The sequence below is a fragment of the Vigna angularis genome, chromosome 6 (genome assembly GCF_016808095.1).
Source record: "Vigna angularis cultivar LongXiaoDou No.4 chromosome 6, ASM1680809v1, whole genome shotgun sequence".
In the NCBI taxonomy this organism is placed as follows: Eukaryota; Viridiplantae; Streptophyta; class Magnoliopsida; order Fabales; family Fabaceae; genus Vigna; species Vigna angularis.
The window spans coordinates 21,026,117-21,044,504 of record NC_068975.1 but is presented as its reverse complement, the minus strand read 5'-3'; the positions used below and the strand labels follow the sequence as shown (position 1 = coordinate 21,044,504).

Genomic DNA, 18,388 nt, shown 5'->3' with positions numbered 1-18,388 from the left:
TAATTTTTTTTTTCTAGCTAGTTTTTGTTTCTTTTGTGTGTAATAAATTTTGCATGTTTTTCTTAATTTCTGGACATTTTTTAAAATTGTAGATATGTCTTTCATTTCACAGATACTTGTGGTTTAAACTTCTTGTTTTTCTTTGCATGGGAAAATGATTTTGATGTTTGAGAGGTTAAATTAATTGTGACAAAAATACCCTGTGTGAGAATTGAGCCACTTTATTGTTCTTTCTTGTGTGATATGATTCTTGATCGTTTGTATAGATGATTTGGCTTGACTCTTAATATATCTTGATTAATATGCATATTTGAAAATGATAAAGGCATTTCTTGTTCTTAAGCCTCTTTAGCCAAATAAACTTACCTTGTTTTAATCCTTTGATACCCACTTTTGAGCCTATAATTTCTTAAAATTCTTTTCAAGCCTATACACTGTCCCTAAGTGAAAAACCATAATTACCTTAACCTTGGGGAATTTTGGAGCTAAAGAAATATTTTTTGAACAAGTGTGGTCTCCTGGGAGATTCTTAAAAAATTGGCTAATTGGTTCTACAATTTATATCTTGTCTCTCCTATATTAAAAAGAAAGAAAAGAAAAGAGACAAGATGGTAAAAAAAATAAAAAAATAAAAAAATAATATAAGGGAGTCAAGAAGAGGATTGAAATAGAGTTTTGGGTGTAATTTGACTGTGTTTACACTTGTTCCCCGCTCCTCTATTTCTGCTGAATTATAGCTACTTGTCCATATTTATCCTCCCCTGTCCTTGGCCCATTACAACCCTGAAAAGACCTTTTGATTTAAATATGCATGTTTCTAAGAATTAATTTTAGAGGCTTGCCGAATCTATCTGTGTTCTCTTTCTTGAGATCATCGAGTGACATTGCTTATCTCATACACTTGAGAGAAACACCGATAAGTGCATCTGTGAGGTCTGTCATTTTTGATTCATCTTCTCAAATTAATTGCTCATTTTGTCAGATTTTGAATTACTTGAATAATTTCATGAGTATCTACTTTCTTTAAATTTTGTATTAGATATTATCTACATCTTTTTCTTTGTCCAGAAATTTTGAGAACTGTGTAACTCTATTTATTTTTCGTACGAGTCTTTGTTTTCTGTCTACTGAGTCTGTTACTTTCCTGATGTCCTTTGAAAATATTCCCTGATCTGAGTTTTAATTTTGCCCAGGAGTGCAAAAGATCAAGTGTGGTCTATTTTGATGAGTGAATATTTCATTAACTACACTTATCTTATTGTGCTAAAAATAATCAGGGAATTATGCTTATTTGTCCAATATTTTCCTGTTTTTCATAATTATGTTTAATTTAACCAGTAATTCTTATTTTAAGTAATTTGAATTATTTTAGGTTAATTATTTGTATTAGGAAAATTATTGGACAATATATTAGGACATTAATTTTATTTTAGGGAGCTTGCAATTAATTTTTGGAGTAAACTTGAAGTGCATTACGGGTGAACCATGAAGTGATTAATTTTGCCTTGTTCATTTGGAAGGTTTTGTCTTAATTTCCACGGGCTGGAAATAGCATGGAGGAAGTATATTCTTTGGAAGCACATGCGGATAGGAAAAGAAGGCTACACGTTGACATCTTTGGAGAAAGCTTTCTTGAACAATTCTTTTTGGAAGCACTAAGAAGCAGCCGTGAATATGACAGCAGCAACATTCACGGACAGCAGCTGCATCCAGCAGCCGTCTACGTCCAGCTCCAACACGTCCGGCCAGTCGTGCACAGCAGCACCACCTTCCAGCAACCTTCACGGCCAAGAACTCCAATCCAGCAAGCTTCACAGACAGCAGCAACCAGCAGCTGTCTTCACCATCCAAGCTCCATCTTCATCCGCAACCAACCAGCAGCTGGCGCGCTCCAACAGTCCAGCATGGGTAAGAAGATGCGTTCCAGCAGTAGCATCTCTAGCAGCTGCAGCGGTTCAAGGTCCAAAGCCAGTAGCTGTTCTTTGATGAAGAAAGGAAGATGACAACATCCAAAAAGCACATGGGCTGCACGTGAATTCTACATTTGAAGACCACTTTGCATGAATGAAAAGAGACTAAATGGAAGAGGTCCATACTGGATGAGAAGAAACGGTGATGGCTGGAAGCAGCTCCATCAAAACGTTACAGCAGCTTGGTTGCACAGCATGGCACATGAAGTGGAGACACACACGGTTTAGGACAACAGAGAAGAGTAGTGGATGCTGCAGCATGAGCAGAATGGTCACGTGAATTCTGCACCACTTTGCATAAATGGAAGCACATTATGAGACTAAGTGTTGTTTGTTTTAATTGGGAACATGGAGAGCAATATCATTGGAGAAAGAGAGGTGTACATGAGGAAATCCTCGTACCTTTTAGCACATTAGACAACAAATTGGATGAAAGGAGGGGACCACCACTTGTCACATACATTATTTGCCTTTCAGAAGAATGTGACCCGGTCAAATAAAAGAAGTGGTGCTCTCTCCAGCTAGTTGTCACGGTATGGCTTGTAAGAAATTGGAGAGCATATTCACGGCCCACAATGTGAGAATATTCTCCTTTAAGAAGTGGGAGACATCATGTCCCACGCACTCATGCATTCAGAAAAATAGGGAGATGATGAATAATGGAGAATGAAGTGGTTGGTTACGTGAAAGAGGTAAGGCCATGTGCTTTCATTCAGCACTGCTGTGATGACATGGAAACCACTCATGAAGAATCAATTGGAAAGTGATGTCAAAATTCTGAAACATCACGTGCACGTGGAAAAGCATTTGTAAAGTGATACCAAAATTCTAAAACCACTACACGTGAAAGTGGAAAGATGGCATGGAGAATAATATGGTGCTATGATGGCATGCTTTCTGAAGTAGCGAGGACCACTCAAGCCATATATGCAAATAACTCACGGCCTTGGCTCACATAAAGGGTGAAGTTGTTTCTCACGGATTGGAAAATAAGTTAAGTCAGCAAAGCTACTGAAACACACTTTCATTTCAATTTACTGAAACATAGCTCCATATTCACGGCCAACTCTTTGATGGGAAGTGGGAACCACACACATGGAAGTCACGGATTCTTTGAAGCAGCTCACGGATATCCATTCTTCACGAGCTCCACACCGTCCAGAAGCATCCAAGATACAACAAAGATTTCCATTGAGCTGGTAGAAAAGTAGACAGCATCAAGGAAAGTAAGAGTCAAATACGTTGGATGATTGAAGTTTGTAGTTGATTCACACGGCTGCACATAGTGTGGAGGGTCCTTCTTGTTCTTGTTTGGATTGAAGAAGGTTGGAAGAAGTTGGGCACACCAGACAATAATCATTTGAAGTGAAGAGTAAATATAGCAAAGAGGGGATGATCCAGAGAGGAGAATACGTATGGAGACAAATTTATGGAGGACCCCTCATTGAAATGGTAAGTGGTATGCACACATCAGAACACGAGAAGGCCGTGAGCTGAGGATGATAAAAGGAAAGATATGGTGTCAGAAACACTAGTAGACAGTAGAGAGCGAATAGTGTAGGAGTAGAGTAGGAAGTTCTCTGGTTTTCATTTTTCCCCCTCCCCCTTGGGGAGGTTTTGGGTTGTTGTTCTTTTCCAGTACTGCTTTCTAAAGAAATGGTGATTGTAATTTTTATTTCTTTGTTATAATGAACTTTCGGTGATTGTAATTTTTATTTCTTTGTTATAATGAACTTTCAATTTAATTTCCAGTCCGATTCCAATTCTGATGAACTTTCCAGGTCTGTTTACTGCTTCCATTTAATTTCTGCAAATTTAAATTCTTGCATGATGTTTCTTTCACTCTGCTGTTGAACATTTCATTTTCTCTGATGCACTTTAAATTTTTGTTTTTACTATTCATTGCAATATTCTTGACTTTGTTTTTACTGTTTTACAATTTACTATTTTTGAAATCTGAATTTACGTTTTTCCGCAAGCAGTTTTCTTTTCTGAATCCAAGTCTTCTGCAATGTTTTCTAAGCTTTGTTTTCACTGTATTGGGTTGATTTTCGTTTTTACAATTTGTAATTTTACTATTTGCACGTTTTTACTGTCTTGTATATTTATCTTTTCTACAATTTATTTCACTGCTCGGTTTTTACTGTCTGAATTGTATTTTAATGTTTTTACATTTACTGATCTAATTTCGTTTTTATTTTTACAGTCTGTTGATTTTATTTCCTTCAGCTTTTTAATTCGGTTAATGGTTTTTACGTTTGAATCTATATTTAATTTAATTTTCTGCAAACAAAAACAATCAAACGCCCTACTTCGTGTTAAGATCTAAAACTGAACCACAGACAAATTGATCCTTGAGAGACGACCTAGGAGTCAAATCCTAGTAGACTGTACTGCATTTCTAATATCTGCAATCAACTTTTGATGGGCCGCGACAGCTTTAATCACTGAACGTCTAGGATCTCTGCGAAGCCTCTGCCCCGGTGCCATCTGAAGAGTCTGAGAACCCAGAGGAGCTTCTCTGCCAGCCTACTACTCCAGGTAAGTCCTCTGCACCTGGATCTCTGTTTTTTCCTGCTTGCTTTACACTTTTCTTCTTTTCTGCTTTCCTCTTTAAGCTTTCCGTTATTCCTTTCCTTTATGCACTTCGTTCTTCTTTTCTTTCTGCCTTTTATTTTCCATTTCCTGCTTTCCTTCTTCTCCTTTTCAATTTTTTTCTAAACAAAAAAACAATTAAAACACATAAAACACAATTGTCTTAAAATTTAAGGGGTATATCGGCTAGAAACCAGACGTTAATCTCCCTTCGTTTGAAGGTATGACAGAGACAATCGGGTAGAACAACGCCACGTACCCCACTTAAAACAAAATAAACACAGAAACATAATATACAAGAACAATATGGACAAGGACAACAGGACAACTGGACGTAGATCCGTTTAGGACCCTTTTGCAAGGACCGTGAAACAGATCTGAGACCAGACACTGAAACATCAAATACAGACTGGACAAAATAAATCTAACGGGAAACAAGAACAAATAAAGAAAACACAAAACTAAGAATCTAATTTGTTTTTTTTTTATGTTTTATTTTCATTTTTTTTTCTTCTTTTTTTTTATGTTTTTTTTTTTATTTTTTTTTATTTAGAATATACTGAGAGAAATGATGAGTGAGATAGAATCAGAGAGATACACCAGTCAGCGGTGGCGTCCAACCGAAAATCAGACCCAGATGATGACCAGAATCTACAACTTTGGGGTCACACACCCAAGCAGAGCGCAAGTTGTCGAGATCACGTCTCGACTAAGGATCTTCGGAGATGCCAGCGAATACAACGTGCACTGCTGGTTCAACAACCACGGCAATCGGGTCAGGCGCTGGCAAGCGGAGATAGACCCCACTGGCACTCAGTTTTCACAACTGCCGCTATATATGTATGGTAAGACCCTGATCACACCTCAATTTTTATTGATTTTGATTTTTTTTTCCTCTTCAATTATTAACACATTTTTTTTTGTTTGAAAGAATACGACTGGGTGATAATGAGGGCACCGAGGCTGTTGGACCTCTTCCCCATTCCCATCATAATCGACGACGACAAAGATGAACGGCAAATCCCGCCACCTACGCCTTCTGCATTCCGAACCAGAGCTCCTTCAACGGCGCTCTCCCTTAGACCACCACAACCAGCTCGTGAATTCTTCCAGTTTTAATGTTTTATGTTATTTTTGTTTTTTTTTTATGTTTTTGCTGGCCGAGTGTGGCCAAAATTTGAATAAGGCATGTAATCTGAACAATTAATTTTTTTTTTAAGTTTTTATGTTTTTATTTATTATGGTGTGTAATATTAACGATCAGAAATGATCGACCCCCGAACAACTTAAATTTCATATATCAACTGCAATTTTATTTTCAGATCTGTTAAATCTCCATTTCTCCATTACTGTAATTTTGCTATTATGAATGAAATATTTTCTTAGTCTAAAAATTTTCAATCAAAAATCTGTATGAGACAACTAAGAAAATATATTTTCAATGAAGAAAATAAGGAAAATTGAAAAAAATGAGATCTGAAGTAAAACTTTTCAATGAATTATTGGTATGAAATAATAAGAAGCTAAGGGCCGAGAAAAAAAAAATGGACTACGCAAAACAATTTTTTTTTTAATTTTTTTGATTTTTTTTAAGGATAAAAATTTGAAAACTAAGAAAGAAAAATCAATATACATATCAGAATACAGATTTGGCACGCTTTAAACAATTTTTTTTTAACACAATTTTTTTTTTAAGATAACAATTCGAAAACTAAAAAGAAAAGGAAAATCAAACTTAAAAGAAAAACAAAATGCAGAATCTTCCCGAGACCACACTTAAACTACAATGTCCTAAACATGTTCTAAGCATAAGATCATCAATTAAAACACTAAACAGATAAAGGACAAATGCAATAAAAGTAGGAAAACAGGGAAGAAGGAAAGAGAAAACTCTCCTGGTCAGGGTGGCAGTTGCCAATTTTGCACTTGTAGGGAGAGGTTTTCCACTTCATGATCCATCACGGAAGTTTTGAGGAGGAACTGCTTCATCCTCCAGATTTGATCTAGCAATGAAATGTCTTCCACCGCTGGATCTAAGCAGAAAAAATTGTTGATGATTGGGTTCAGCAGGTGCCAATTGATTTTCAAACTGTTTTATAAGCTTGCACCTTTGTCTTCAATCGTGGGTGTTTGTTGATGCAATACATGTACACCTCCTGCAACATGGTTAATGTAATGTGGTTCCAAAGAAATGTTATGCAGAGGTATAACACCCAATCCCAATTCATCATACTGAGCCTTAGATACAACCTCATAACATGAATCGGTTTCAAATGTAGAAACAATATCTATAACAGGCTCAGATTCATGTTCAGAGGGAGACTTAAAAACATGCTCAGCAACAATATGATTACAAGCATACCTATCATCAGCTTAATCTTTAATAACACAGTCAACAGAATAATCAATTTGCGGTATGCTTTCCTCCATTTCCTTGAAGATTGGTAAAGTAGTGGAGGATGAAAGTAGTCTACCTGGTTCAGGATTATTGCTTATTCTTGCCTGGTCCTCAAAATCATCAGCATTTTCCTCAAGTGCAAGAGTGGCCATCTGCCCAATCTGATTACTCAGATTCTGCATGGCAGCTTGAGTTTCCTGCTGGATCTTCATGCTCTCTTGCTTGAACTTGAGATTCTGCATGGTCATCTGCTCCAATAACTCCTGCAATGTGGGCTCAGAAGTTGAAGGCTGAGGAATTAATTGAGTAGGAGCATCATACTGCTGAATCTCATATTGCTAGACTGGTGGAGGCATAAAGGTGCTCTGGAATGGTGGTTCTTGGTATTGATGTGGGGCATCGTACCATCCCAAGTTAGGGTCATTCCATCCAGGACCGTTGTTGTATCCATCTTGCACAGGGGAAAATTTGCTCAGAAACTGAAGCTCAAGATATCCCCAATCGGTAACGGATCCTAGAGGAAGAGAATCTTGTCAATCCTTAGCTGCTCCGTGTAATGAGTGTGGAAATGCCCTCAAGAAAATGTGATCAAGAGGGACATGTGGAGGCTTCATTGAAGAGCACATGTTGTGGAACTCCTCCAAATGTCTATGTGGGCATTCTCCGGCAAAACCATGAAACTTAGGGAGCAGATATATCAGTCCAGTGCTAAGAACACAATGAATATCATCCTTAGGTGGGACCGGCTCACGAGGAGCGCGCTCAGGAAATTGAGGATGATCATTATAATTTTCATCATAAAATTCAGCAGAACAATCGGGTAGAACAACGCCACGTACCCCATAAAAACAGAAAACTTAAAAAAAAAAGAATTCGATTTGTATGGACCGGACATGGACAATATGGACAAAGACAAAAGGACATAGATGCGTTTAGGACCTTCTTGCAAGGACCGTGAAACAGATCCAAGACCAGACACTGAAATAACAAAGACTAACCGGACAAAATAAACCTAAAAGGAAACAAAAACACTGAACAAAGAATCTAATATTTTGCTTTTTGTTTTGTTTTTTTTTTGTTCTTTTTATTTTTATTTTTATTTTTTTATATGTTTTAGAAAACTTAGAGAGGAAAGATGAGCGAGATGGAGATGGAGAGATACACCAGTCCGCGGTGGCGTCCTACTGACGATCAGATCAAGATGATGACCAACATCTATAATTACGGGGTCACACATCCCAGCAGAGCCCAAGTCATCGGGATTACATCTCGACTAAGGGCTTTCGGAGATGCCAGCGAATATAACGTGCACTGCTGGTTCAACAACCATGGCAATCGGGTCAGGCGCTGGCAAGCGGAGATAGACCCCACTGGCACTCACTTTTCACAACTACCGCTATACATGTATGGTAAGCATCCTGATCACCTCCATCTCTCGTTTTTTTTTTTTTGAAAATTTTCTCCTCATCTGACAAAATTTTTTTATATTTTTTTTGTTTTTTTTTGTTTTTTTTTGGAAAGAATACGACTGGGTAATTATGAGGGCGCCAAGGCTGCTGGACTTGTTCCCCGTTCCGATCATCATCGACGACGATAGGGACGAACGACAAATCCCTCCACCCATGCTTCTCACATTCCGGACCAGAGCTCCTTCGACGGAGCTCTCCCTTAGACCACCAAAACCAGCTCGAGAATTCTTTCGCTGAATTTTTTTTATTATTTTTTTTATTTTAATGGTCTGTAATATTAACGATCATCATTGATCGAACTCTGAACATCCTTTATTTGCTTTGCTTTATTTGCTTTTTTTTGCTGCCTTTATTTGAAATTGTAACCTTGCACCTTTTTTGTTATATCTGTTTTTTCTCTTTTTTTGTATTTTTATTCTATGATCGTTTCAGTATATTTCAAATTGGTATCTTTGTTCAAAATTTTTCCCTCTGTCCTTATTGTAAACCTTGCTCAAATGATGAATTAAAATTAGATTTTTATGGTTTTTCTTTTTATTTTGTCCAAAGAAAAATTCTAATCGAATAAACAAAGAAGAAGAGGACTTAAAAAAATATTACAATGAAGGAAGATAAGGAAAAATAACTTCGAAAGATGAGGACCGGAGTAAAACGCAAAATTATTTGCATGAAACAACGAAGAAATGGGCTCAAGATAAGCCTTTGATGGAAAACATGATGAAATACACGCTGACACAACTGTAAAGATGGAAAACACGTCTCGCAAGAAAACATCAAATTCGGGAAAATCCGACACTGCAACATTTTTTTTTATCAAATTTGCTATTTTTTTTTTGAAAAAAAAAACAAGAGTTTGGTAATTTGTAAGTAAGACAAGCGACTCAAGATTTTTCCAATTTCCGTTTTTATTTTTTTATTATTTTTTTTTGTGAAACAAATTAAATAAAAAAATGAAAAGAACAGACAACGCAATTCAAAATGTCTAGTCAAAAATTATAAAGCTGTGAGAATATTGCCCCGGTATAATTTGGAAATTAACATGAAACAGAGTCAATAAGGCGATTCATCATTCAGAAATCCCCAAAATGCGAGACATAGCAATTCTTGGTCAACCATCGCATTCTTCATTTGTCTGATCAGTTTCTCACAGTAATTGAAGAATGTTTCAGTCCCCTTAGGCGGGTCGGAGAGTGGCAATGCAGACTCACCATCAGCTAATAGCTTAGAAACATCTGTGACGAGCGTTTCTGCGTGCTTTGTGGTTGGTTCATCTCTATAGTTTGTTGGAGACTCTTCCAAGTTCATTTTTAGCTCCCGCAATGATATATAATTTACGATCTATGCTGCCAAGGGACACACCATTTAACTTTTTCTTCGTTTAAACTTGCACAAAGTTACGCCCATTCATTTACTCTTTTCACATGTGGTTCACAAGGAACAGCCTAAGACAAGTGCAAAAGTGCCTAAAAGTCACTTCTTTTTCCAATGGTGACCCCTGTTCACCTGACTGAGTACCTGTGATGGACTTTCTGTACAAAATCCAATTTTCTCTCGGGTAATCGTTTATAATGTCCTTGTAATCGATTATATACTGCAATAACTCGTCCATGGGGTACAGGGAATTTAAGACGTCTCCAGTCTCACGAGAAATGAACCACAAATACAACACTGGTAGACAACATAACATCTTTCCCCCTTTAAATTCGTAACAACGATTAAGGGTCCCATAAACTTTAGCCAGGACGGGACGTGGGTATATTGCCCGGTTTAGTTGTATAGAGCTTTGGCCTCAAGACGTGCATTTAAGATTTGCCAAAATCCTTCCCCTCTGACAAACTCACCAAATTCTTATACCCTTCGACTCAAATTCCATGTTAATTTCCATTTTTACCATAAGGATTTAATCACAAATTTATAATTTCTCGACTAGAATCCACAAAATGTGACAAGACTATAAAAAAAATGGGCTAAGAAAGAAGGAAAAAGCATAAAGAAAAAAAATGTATAAAGAGACATGATGATATATACAAGGTGCGTGATTTTTATTAAGCAAACATGAGGGTTGCAGGAATACACATTTCTCCCTTTTGTGCCTTATCAAAGGTTGAATGACAAAAGTTCTAAGGCCAAATATATGCACTCACAAGGATAGCTTCCTAATCCTTAAATCAAGGCCACTAGAGCTATGGCTCTTTTCACTGTCTCTCCACAACAGTCAGAGTAATCAACTAGATGTGGAGACACAAATGAAGAGAACAAACTCTAGCTGGAGTTTTCACGATAGCCAGAAAGGAAGTACATCCCAGAGTGACACCGCTACACAACCCCTCTATTTCTAAGTTGCGCTCAGACCCGGGTATATAGCCTCACTCATGATATGAATATTGTGTGGAGGGAGATTATGATGTAAAACAACAATTGCAAAAATAAACACAGATAAGTAGAAACAATTATTTCAAACATAAATAAAAAGTAAAAGAAACTCACATGCAATTATTCCAAATATTAAACATAGATAAAGACAAAGGGAATAAAAACACAAAGAAAAACCACATCGAATTCGCTTATCTAATTAAATGGCCTGACTCTCTCATGATCCCCAGTGGAGTCGCCATCTGTCGCAACCGGAAAAAATCGCGACGGGACGACGATCCGAAAAAGATAAAATAAAAATTTGAAAAAAGAGATTTTGGAGTCGCCACCATAGTTTATTCTGGAAAACTACGGAAAAACCATAAAATGATAAAGCATGGTCTATTAGAACCAGATTCTTGGTTCGGGAGTCGGTTACGTGTAGGGAAGGTATTAGCACCCTACAACGCCTGCCTTAAGGCAGTACCTTTAATTAAATATGCGAATATGATGTGGTTTTCAAAATGTTTAACTTTCCCTTAAAATAAAACTCGAAAGAAACAAACAATATTTTTTAGTTTTTTAAGCCCGACAAGGATTAACCTTGCTCCTACGTATTCCCATTCAGAATGAGAAATCAGGGTTCCGTAGTTCATTCAGAAACTGCTTGAGAAATTTGTTTGGAAAATTGTTTGAAAATTTGTTTTGAAATGATTTGGATTTTTGGGAAGTGAACCTGACAAGGATTGGCCTTGCTCCTACGTATCTCCACTTTTGATGGAGAATCAAGGATCACGTAGTTCTGGCTAGCAATATTGATTGTTGTTTGAAAATGTTGATGTTTTTGGTTTTTTATGACTTTATATTTTTTTTGTATTTTTTGATTTAGGAGAATGAAAAGGTTTTTAGCACAAGGACGATGCGTGCGATCACACATGTGCCTAAACCTTTAAAACATATTTTTGTAATTTTATTTAAAAGAGAGAAAAGGTTTTTAGCACAAGGACGATGCGTGCGATCACACATGTGCTTAAACCTTTGAAATGTATTTTTGACATTTTTTTTGAAGAAAGAGAAAAGGTTTTTGGCACAAGGACGATGCGTGTGATCACACATGTGCCTAAACCTTTAAAACATATTTTTGGGATTTTGAAGAAAGAGAAAAGGTTTTTGGCACAAGGACGATGCGTGCGATCACACATGTGCCTAAACCTTTAAAACATATTTTTGTAATTTTAATTGAGAAAGAGAAAAAAATTATAGCACAAGGACGATGCGTGCGATCACACATGTGCCTAAACCTTTAAAACATATTTTTGTAGTTTTTTTAATTTTTAATTTTATATTTTTTTTTATATATTTTTTTTTATTTTTTACAAACAAACCCGACAAAATACAATATACAAGAGTGTAGTTATCACATAAAGGGCTACATACAGTAAAAGAAATAAAGAAATAAAAACTTTAAAAATAAAGCGTGACCAATAAAAATAGGGGTGCAGAGATAAAAACCAGGGGTGCAGAGAATAAAATTGAACTCCTTCGTTTGGACCAATACTCTTTCTTCAACTTTTGATATGCCAGGGGCGAAAATAGGAACACTTGGGTGCATCCTGAAATGGTGTATTTGGGCCCAATTCCTTCTTTGTTTACTTGCAGAGACAAAATGTGTTTCAGTCCTTTCTTTTTCACTGATCTTTACTGAATGTTTCACTGATAATTTTTTCTACAAAACTCCAAACATAATGAAACTTTTTTCTGTAGAAACTAGATTTAGAGGGCTTTCATTTGTTAACTCACACATAATTTTTGGACCTCTGGACGAGATGCAGTATAATTTTGAAATCAGGTTTGGCTGTTTCGTTTCTGGCACTGACCTTGGTTTACTGTTTGGCTCATATCTTTTTCCACAGAACTCTAATTGCAATGAAACATTTTAGGTTAGATTCTAGACTCAAAGGGCTTTCATTTGAATACTCACACATAATTTTTGGACCTCTGTACTAGATGCAGTATAATTTCGAAATCAGGCTTGGCTGTTTCGTTTCTGGCACTGACCTTGGTTTACTGTTTGGCTCATATATTTTTCCACAGAACTCTAATTGCAATGAAACGTTTTGGGTTAGATTCTAGACTCAAAGGGCTTTCATTTGAATACTCAAACATAATTTTTGGACCTCTGTACTAGATGCAGTATAATTTCGAAATCAGGCTTGGCTGTTTCGTTTCTGGCACTGACCTTGGTTTACTATTTGGCTCATATCTTTTTCCACAGAACTCTAATTTCAATGAAACTTTTTGGGTTAGATTCTAGACTCACAGGGCTTTCATTTGAATACTCACACATAATTTTTGGACCTCTGTACTAGATGCAGTATAATTTCGAAATCAGGCTTGGCTGTTTCATTTCTGGCACTGACCTTGGTTTACTGTTTGAAGAGATGAGTGGGGAAAGGATTTTAGTGTTTGGTCATGATGATGGAAATAAATTTTGTGGGTGAAACATGTTGATACTGGTTTGCTGAAGGGGTGTATTGAAATGTTTCATGATAATAGGGGTGATAAGAAATGTGTGGAAAGATATATAGTGTGGGAGAGAAAAATGAAGTAGAGTTTTGGAGTGGAAGTAAAAATGTTTGAGAGAGAAGAGATGGATATTATGTAATTTTTTTGTGTGTGTGAAGTGAAGAGAATGTAGGTATTTATAGAGTTAAGGATGAAGAAAGTTGATGAATAAAAATAATATAATAAGTTGGTGGAAAATTTAGATGAAATAAAATATAATAAAAAAAAGATGAATAGAAAAAGTTAATGTGGAAAATAAGTGAAAGAAATAATATAAAAATTTGTGGAAAAATTAGGTGAAATAAAATATAGTGAATAGTAAAAGTTAATGTGGAAAATAAGTGAAAGAAATAATATAAAAAGTTGGTGGAGAAATTAGGTATGGAAATTAAGTGAAAGAAATAATATAAAAAGGTGGTGGAGAAATTAGGTATGGAAATTAAGTGAAAGAAATAATATAAAAAGTTGGTGGAGAAAGTAGGTAAAATAAAATATAGTGAATAGTAAAAGTTAATGTGGAAAATAAGTGAAAGAAATAATATAAAAAAAATGGTGGAGAAATTAGGTATGGAAATTAAGTGGAAGAAATAATATAAAAAGTTGGTGGAGAAATTAGGTGAAATAAAACATAGTGAATAGTAAAAGTTAATGTGGAAAATAAGTGAAAGAAATAATATAAAAAGTGGGTGGAAAAATAAGGTGGAGAAAAATGGATAATAAAAAATGTTGATGGAGAAGATATAATTAAAAAAAGTAAGTGGAATAGTTAGAAAAGTTGATATATAAAATTAATATGGAAATGATGTGGAAAAAGTAAATGAAAAAGGTAGATGATGTGGAATGAGATGTGGAGGGTGATGTGGATGGTGATGTGGAGAGTGGGGTGTAATAAGAGAAAAGAGGTGATGAGGAAGTAAAAAAGTAAGAGATTATTTTGGGCCATTGGATTAAGTGTTTAAAAGAAAATTTGGGGGTGCAAAAAGTAAAATAAATAGTATTTTTCATTTTGGTTTTTTTTTATGTTTTTTTTTATTTATTTTTGTGATGAATTATATTTACCCGGACGAAATTGGGTATTGACACATTGGTTTCATTCTAGAGTCTTCGTTCTTGGTCTGGTCTTTTTGATGTTTAATTGAAATTCTTAAGAGTCAGTTCACCTAATTGGCTCAATGTTGTAATTGACGTTCGTTCCCTTAGTTTCTGGTGATTTATGATTGTACTCGTTATCTTTCTCAACCCGATATCAACCCCTTGACCTTAAATCTACTCTTAACTTTGAGATCTCTCGGTCTCTCTCTACATGTTCGGTCTAGTTCTGAGTTCGGGTTGAACGTTCGCTATTTATAAATCTCATGAATCTTTGTATGAGTTGGCTAAATGAGATTATTATTAATGAAAGATGAAGAAAATATGATATGGAAATGTTGTGGATTATGGACGAGCGTTCCGAGGAGGAACGACTCATGTGTGAATATTGGAATTTGTAAAGTATGACTGTGGGTAAGCTAAGCTGGCTGTTCATCCTGATGTTCCGTGAGTACTCGTCTTCACGTAGAGGAGGGTAGGTCATGTGTGGGAACGGCAGGAGGTCCTAGTCCTTAGGGTTACTTTGGATAGATGGGGCTAACCTCGGGTGGCAGTTGTTGAGGACATCTCAGTTACTACATCACCCGGGTGCACAAACGCCTGTAGCTACGCAGATTTCATACAGTCCGGACAGTCAGTCTAGTATTAGGATTTGTGTGAACGAACTATGTATTATCTTGTTGAATGATTTTGTGAAATGTATGTTTATGCATGAATTAAATTACATAAGCTTACCCTGTGTTCTTTTTTCTGTCGTGTCTCGTTTTGTATGTTCGTCTTGTCGTTGCAATGATCATCCGTGTGGATGTGAGCAGAAGGGGACGTGTTGTTGGAAGATACGCTGGAAGAAGAAAATTTGGTAGAAGTTGAAGTTAAGACCGAACCTTAGGACGTTCGGTCAGTAGAGTAGTTTTTGTAATAAGGTGGTCTGTCGCCATTTTTCCATCTTGGTATGTATGACCATTCGGTATTTGGCTTTTGTAAACCGTTCGGTCAGACTCGTACTTCTGTATTGTTTAATTATAGTAACTCTTTCTGTAAGGCCGTTCGGCCGAGACCGTACTTTTTCTAGTGTAAAATTGAACTGAAATATTATTAAATGTAACTATTCTATTATATAGTTTATTACTGTATTTTCGGGATGTTACAATTTACAAAATCAAAATGTATTTAATCACAATTTTGCACTAACTCTGATACATTTTCTCAATGGAAGATAATAACTGCAAACTATAGTCAAATGTAACTTCAATTATGTTTCAACCTTAATACAATTGTAAAAAAACGTTAAAATAAACACTGAATAGAATTTTTACAATGCAGCAATACTATATATTTTTTATTTGATTATAAATATTAACTATGATATTTTCATTGTAATTATTATTTAAAGTTACATGCAAATATTTTTTAATTAATTAATTAATAATATAAATTTATATCAACAATATATCAAAATTATCTTGATGTGATGATTGAAGACCAAAATACCCTTGAGATATCTATTTATTTTTAGGGTATACACATGGAAGATTGGATTGGACTAAATCGGAATAAATTCATTATTCATTCCAACAAAAATATCTTTAGATGAATTGAGTTGGACTTATATATTTTTCTAGTAAATTTTATAATTTTAAAATATCTATATTATACTTTTCTCTAAAAAAAAATACTATTTAATATTTAAATATTTAAATAATTTAATATGCCATCGAATTAGTAAAATTTTAGCTGATTACATTTCACCTTATGAAAAAACACTATGTGACAAACAAAACTGACATATATTAAAAAACATCAGTGTCACGAACACTGAAGGTAAAAGACACAACATTATCTTCAATTTCAATGGTTGTGTTGTGTTAGATATTTGGGGTGAGTGAAGAAGCAGTTTCAATTTCCATTTCCCATTTTCAATTTCAAATGCTTTCATCCATGCAACTTCTTTGCTTCTACCAGCCGCCACCATCGTCACTGTTTGTTGTGCACAAAAATGGAGACATTTTCAAGGACAAGAGGTTCATCACAAACCCTTCTTTTTCTTCCTCTTCTTGTTTTGGGATTGTTCGTGCATCAGTGAAGGAAGATTCACAGTCACAGCAATATGAGGTAGAGCCAGAAAAAGCCAGAGAAGCACTCAAAAAGCTTGACGAACAAATGCAATCTCTCTCTAGTAAAAAACAACCCTCCAATGCTTCAAAACTCAACAAGAGTACTCTCTCTCACTTATTTTCTTCTTTATCCTCAATCCATGATTCTTTTTCTGCTTTGGAATTTTCAGTGATTGACTATATATATTATATTATTTCCGGTGACCCCATGAGAAAAAAATTTAAATTTAAGTTAGGCTGTAATTTTTCTGTTATTTATTCTGATTCTCAACCTGCATATTTTTCATTCAACCTTTTGCAGTTTCAGAAATGAAGCTTCCCACAGAGCAGCGCATTGACAAAGACAAGCTAGAAATTTCAGACTCATTTCTTGGAAGTGTAGCTGGTGTTCTGATTCTCTTCACTATATTCTATAATGTACTATTTTATACAGTAATTAAGCCTTCCATTGATGGTTCATGACATGTCCATGTATGGCTGGTGCTGGTGTGTGTATACATAGAAAAAGTAGAAGAGAAAAGCATAAACCTTTATATATGTATATGTATGTGAAGTGTAGAGTTGGACTGTATCAGTCTTCTGAAGATTAGAGATTCAGAACTTGGATATCACTTTGGAAGAAATCATCACTATTTCATCTCACTTGGAGTTTTCTACAGCATTTACACACCATGTTCTAAGCCTCAAGTTAGATATTTATCCTATATACTTATTGGTAGTTATCAAGTGGTTGGCCCAGAAACATTTCACAAAATAGCATTCTTTTGGAGTTTTAGAAAAATGTTCCAGAAAATAAATATAAAGTGCAGATTTCGTTTCAAAGTCAATTCAGATAAGATCGTCAAAATAATATCTCAATTTAGATAAGATCGTTAATATAACATCACATTTTAATAAAGTATATTTACTAAAACAAAATATTACAAATATATAATAATATAAGCAAATACACCATCCACTAAAATAAAACATAAATCAATTCAATAGTTTTTTTTAGATTTAAACTCGGTTTGGGTCCTCATTTTTGTAACTATCTCAATTGGGTCATATTTTTTGTAAAAATGAGCAAATTTTATCCTAACCGTTAAGTGCTCTCAAACGGCGTTAAATTTAGCTGAGCTGTATTTTATGTTTTGATGGCGTGACATTGTGCATTAAATTGAATGGTTGATGTGTTTTATAATCATCAAATCCACGTGGCGATGGTGCTTCTTTTTCCCTCCAACCACTGATCACCTTTCACCTCTTCAGCTCCTCCGCCTAAACTGCTTCCTTCCAACTTCCACCCTCAAACCCTTACTCTCCAACCGAAGGTAAAATTCTTCAGATTAAAACATTTTTACTGAAATAAGATTAGAGAAAGAGAATTAAGGATTTGGCCAGTGGGAGAAGAGTAATTGGAATCCTAGAGAAGACGAAGACAATCAACTGCATTCTACAAGTTCGAAACCCATTAGGGTTTTTCGCCTCTCCTACCAGACCAATTGGAATCTGCATCCTCCACTTGAAACCAAAAGGGAACCAGAGGAACCCAGAAGCGCTCATCTCCTCCGCTCATGTGCGTCCGCCTCAGCCTCCACCTAATCGGTCGTCGCGAGTCGTGGTCCAAGGCGTCGCCAGCACCGCTGTTCATCATCGGAGGCATCGCCGACCATGGCGTCAGGTCCTCCCTTCTCCTTCTTCTCTTCGCGCATGAGAGAGAAGCTCTCTCGTTCCTCCGTCAATCGCCTCTTGTGCGAGCTCGACCGCTGCGAGGCGTGAGCCAAGGTGCCACCATACCCATCGGTCGCCGCCAAGCTCGTCGTCGGTCACCGTGCAACGTCACCAACGATGAAG

At 35.9% G+C, this 18,388-nt stretch overlaps 2 protein-coding genes across 4 annotated transcripts; both read left to right on the top strand.

Moving 5' to 3' along the window:
- The first annotated feature begins 2,597 nt into the window (after positions 1-2,597).
- On the top strand, positions 2,598-5,867 carry LOC128197319 (protein WUSCHEL-like). Of its 3 annotated transcripts, none has more exons than XR_008249712.1 (4): positions 2,598-3,751; positions 4,409-4,511; positions 5,119-5,410; positions 5,497-5,867. XR_008249712.1 is itself a non-coding variant. In XM_052878672.1 (3 exons), exons 2-3 carry the CDS (start codon positions 5,134-5,136, stop codon positions 5,682-5,684), a joined length of 465 nt encoding a protein of 154 aa, XP_052734632.1. In that variant the 5' UTR covers positions 4,107-4,511; positions 5,119-5,133; the 3' UTR covers positions 5,685-5,867. The 3 variants fall into 3 exon arrangements, 1 of the variants encoding a protein (XP_052734632.1); XR_008249713.1 differs by having other exon boundaries at positions 4,313-4,511; XM_052878672.1 differs by lacking the exon at positions 2,598-3,751 and having other exon boundaries at positions 4,107-4,511.
- A 10,425-nt stretch (positions 5,868-16,292) lies between these two features.
- Positions 16,293-17,278, top strand: LOC108342611 (uncharacterized). Its single transcript, XM_017580406.2, has 2 exons — positions 16,293-16,653; positions 16,854-17,278. The coding sequence occupies exons 1-2, from the start codon at positions 16,365-16,367 to the stop codon at positions 17,012-17,014; spliced, it is 450 nt and encodes a 149-aa protein (XP_017435895.1). The 5' UTR covers positions 16,293-16,364; the 3' UTR covers positions 17,015-17,278.
- The last annotated feature ends 1,110 nt before the right edge of the window (positions 17,279-18,388 follow it).

Excerpts from the sequence above, each read along its gene's own strand:
- LOC108342611 (XM_017580406.2), top strand. The coding sequence starts at position 16,365 with ATGCTTTCATCCATGCAACTTCTTTGCTTCTACCAGCCGCCACCATCG. Across the intron at positions 16,654-16,853 it reads TGCTTCAAAACTCAACAAGA|TTTCAGAAATGAAGCTTCCC; the intron begins GTACTCTCTCTC and ends AACCTTTTGCAG.
- LOC128197319 (XM_052878672.1), top strand. The coding sequence starts at position 5,134 with ATGATGAGTGAGATAGAATCAGAGAGATACACCAGTCAGCGGTGGCGT. Across the intron at positions 5,411-5,496 it reads ACTGCCGCTATATATGTATG|AATACGACTGGGTGATAATG; the intron begins GTAAGACCCTGA and ends TTTGTTTGAAAG.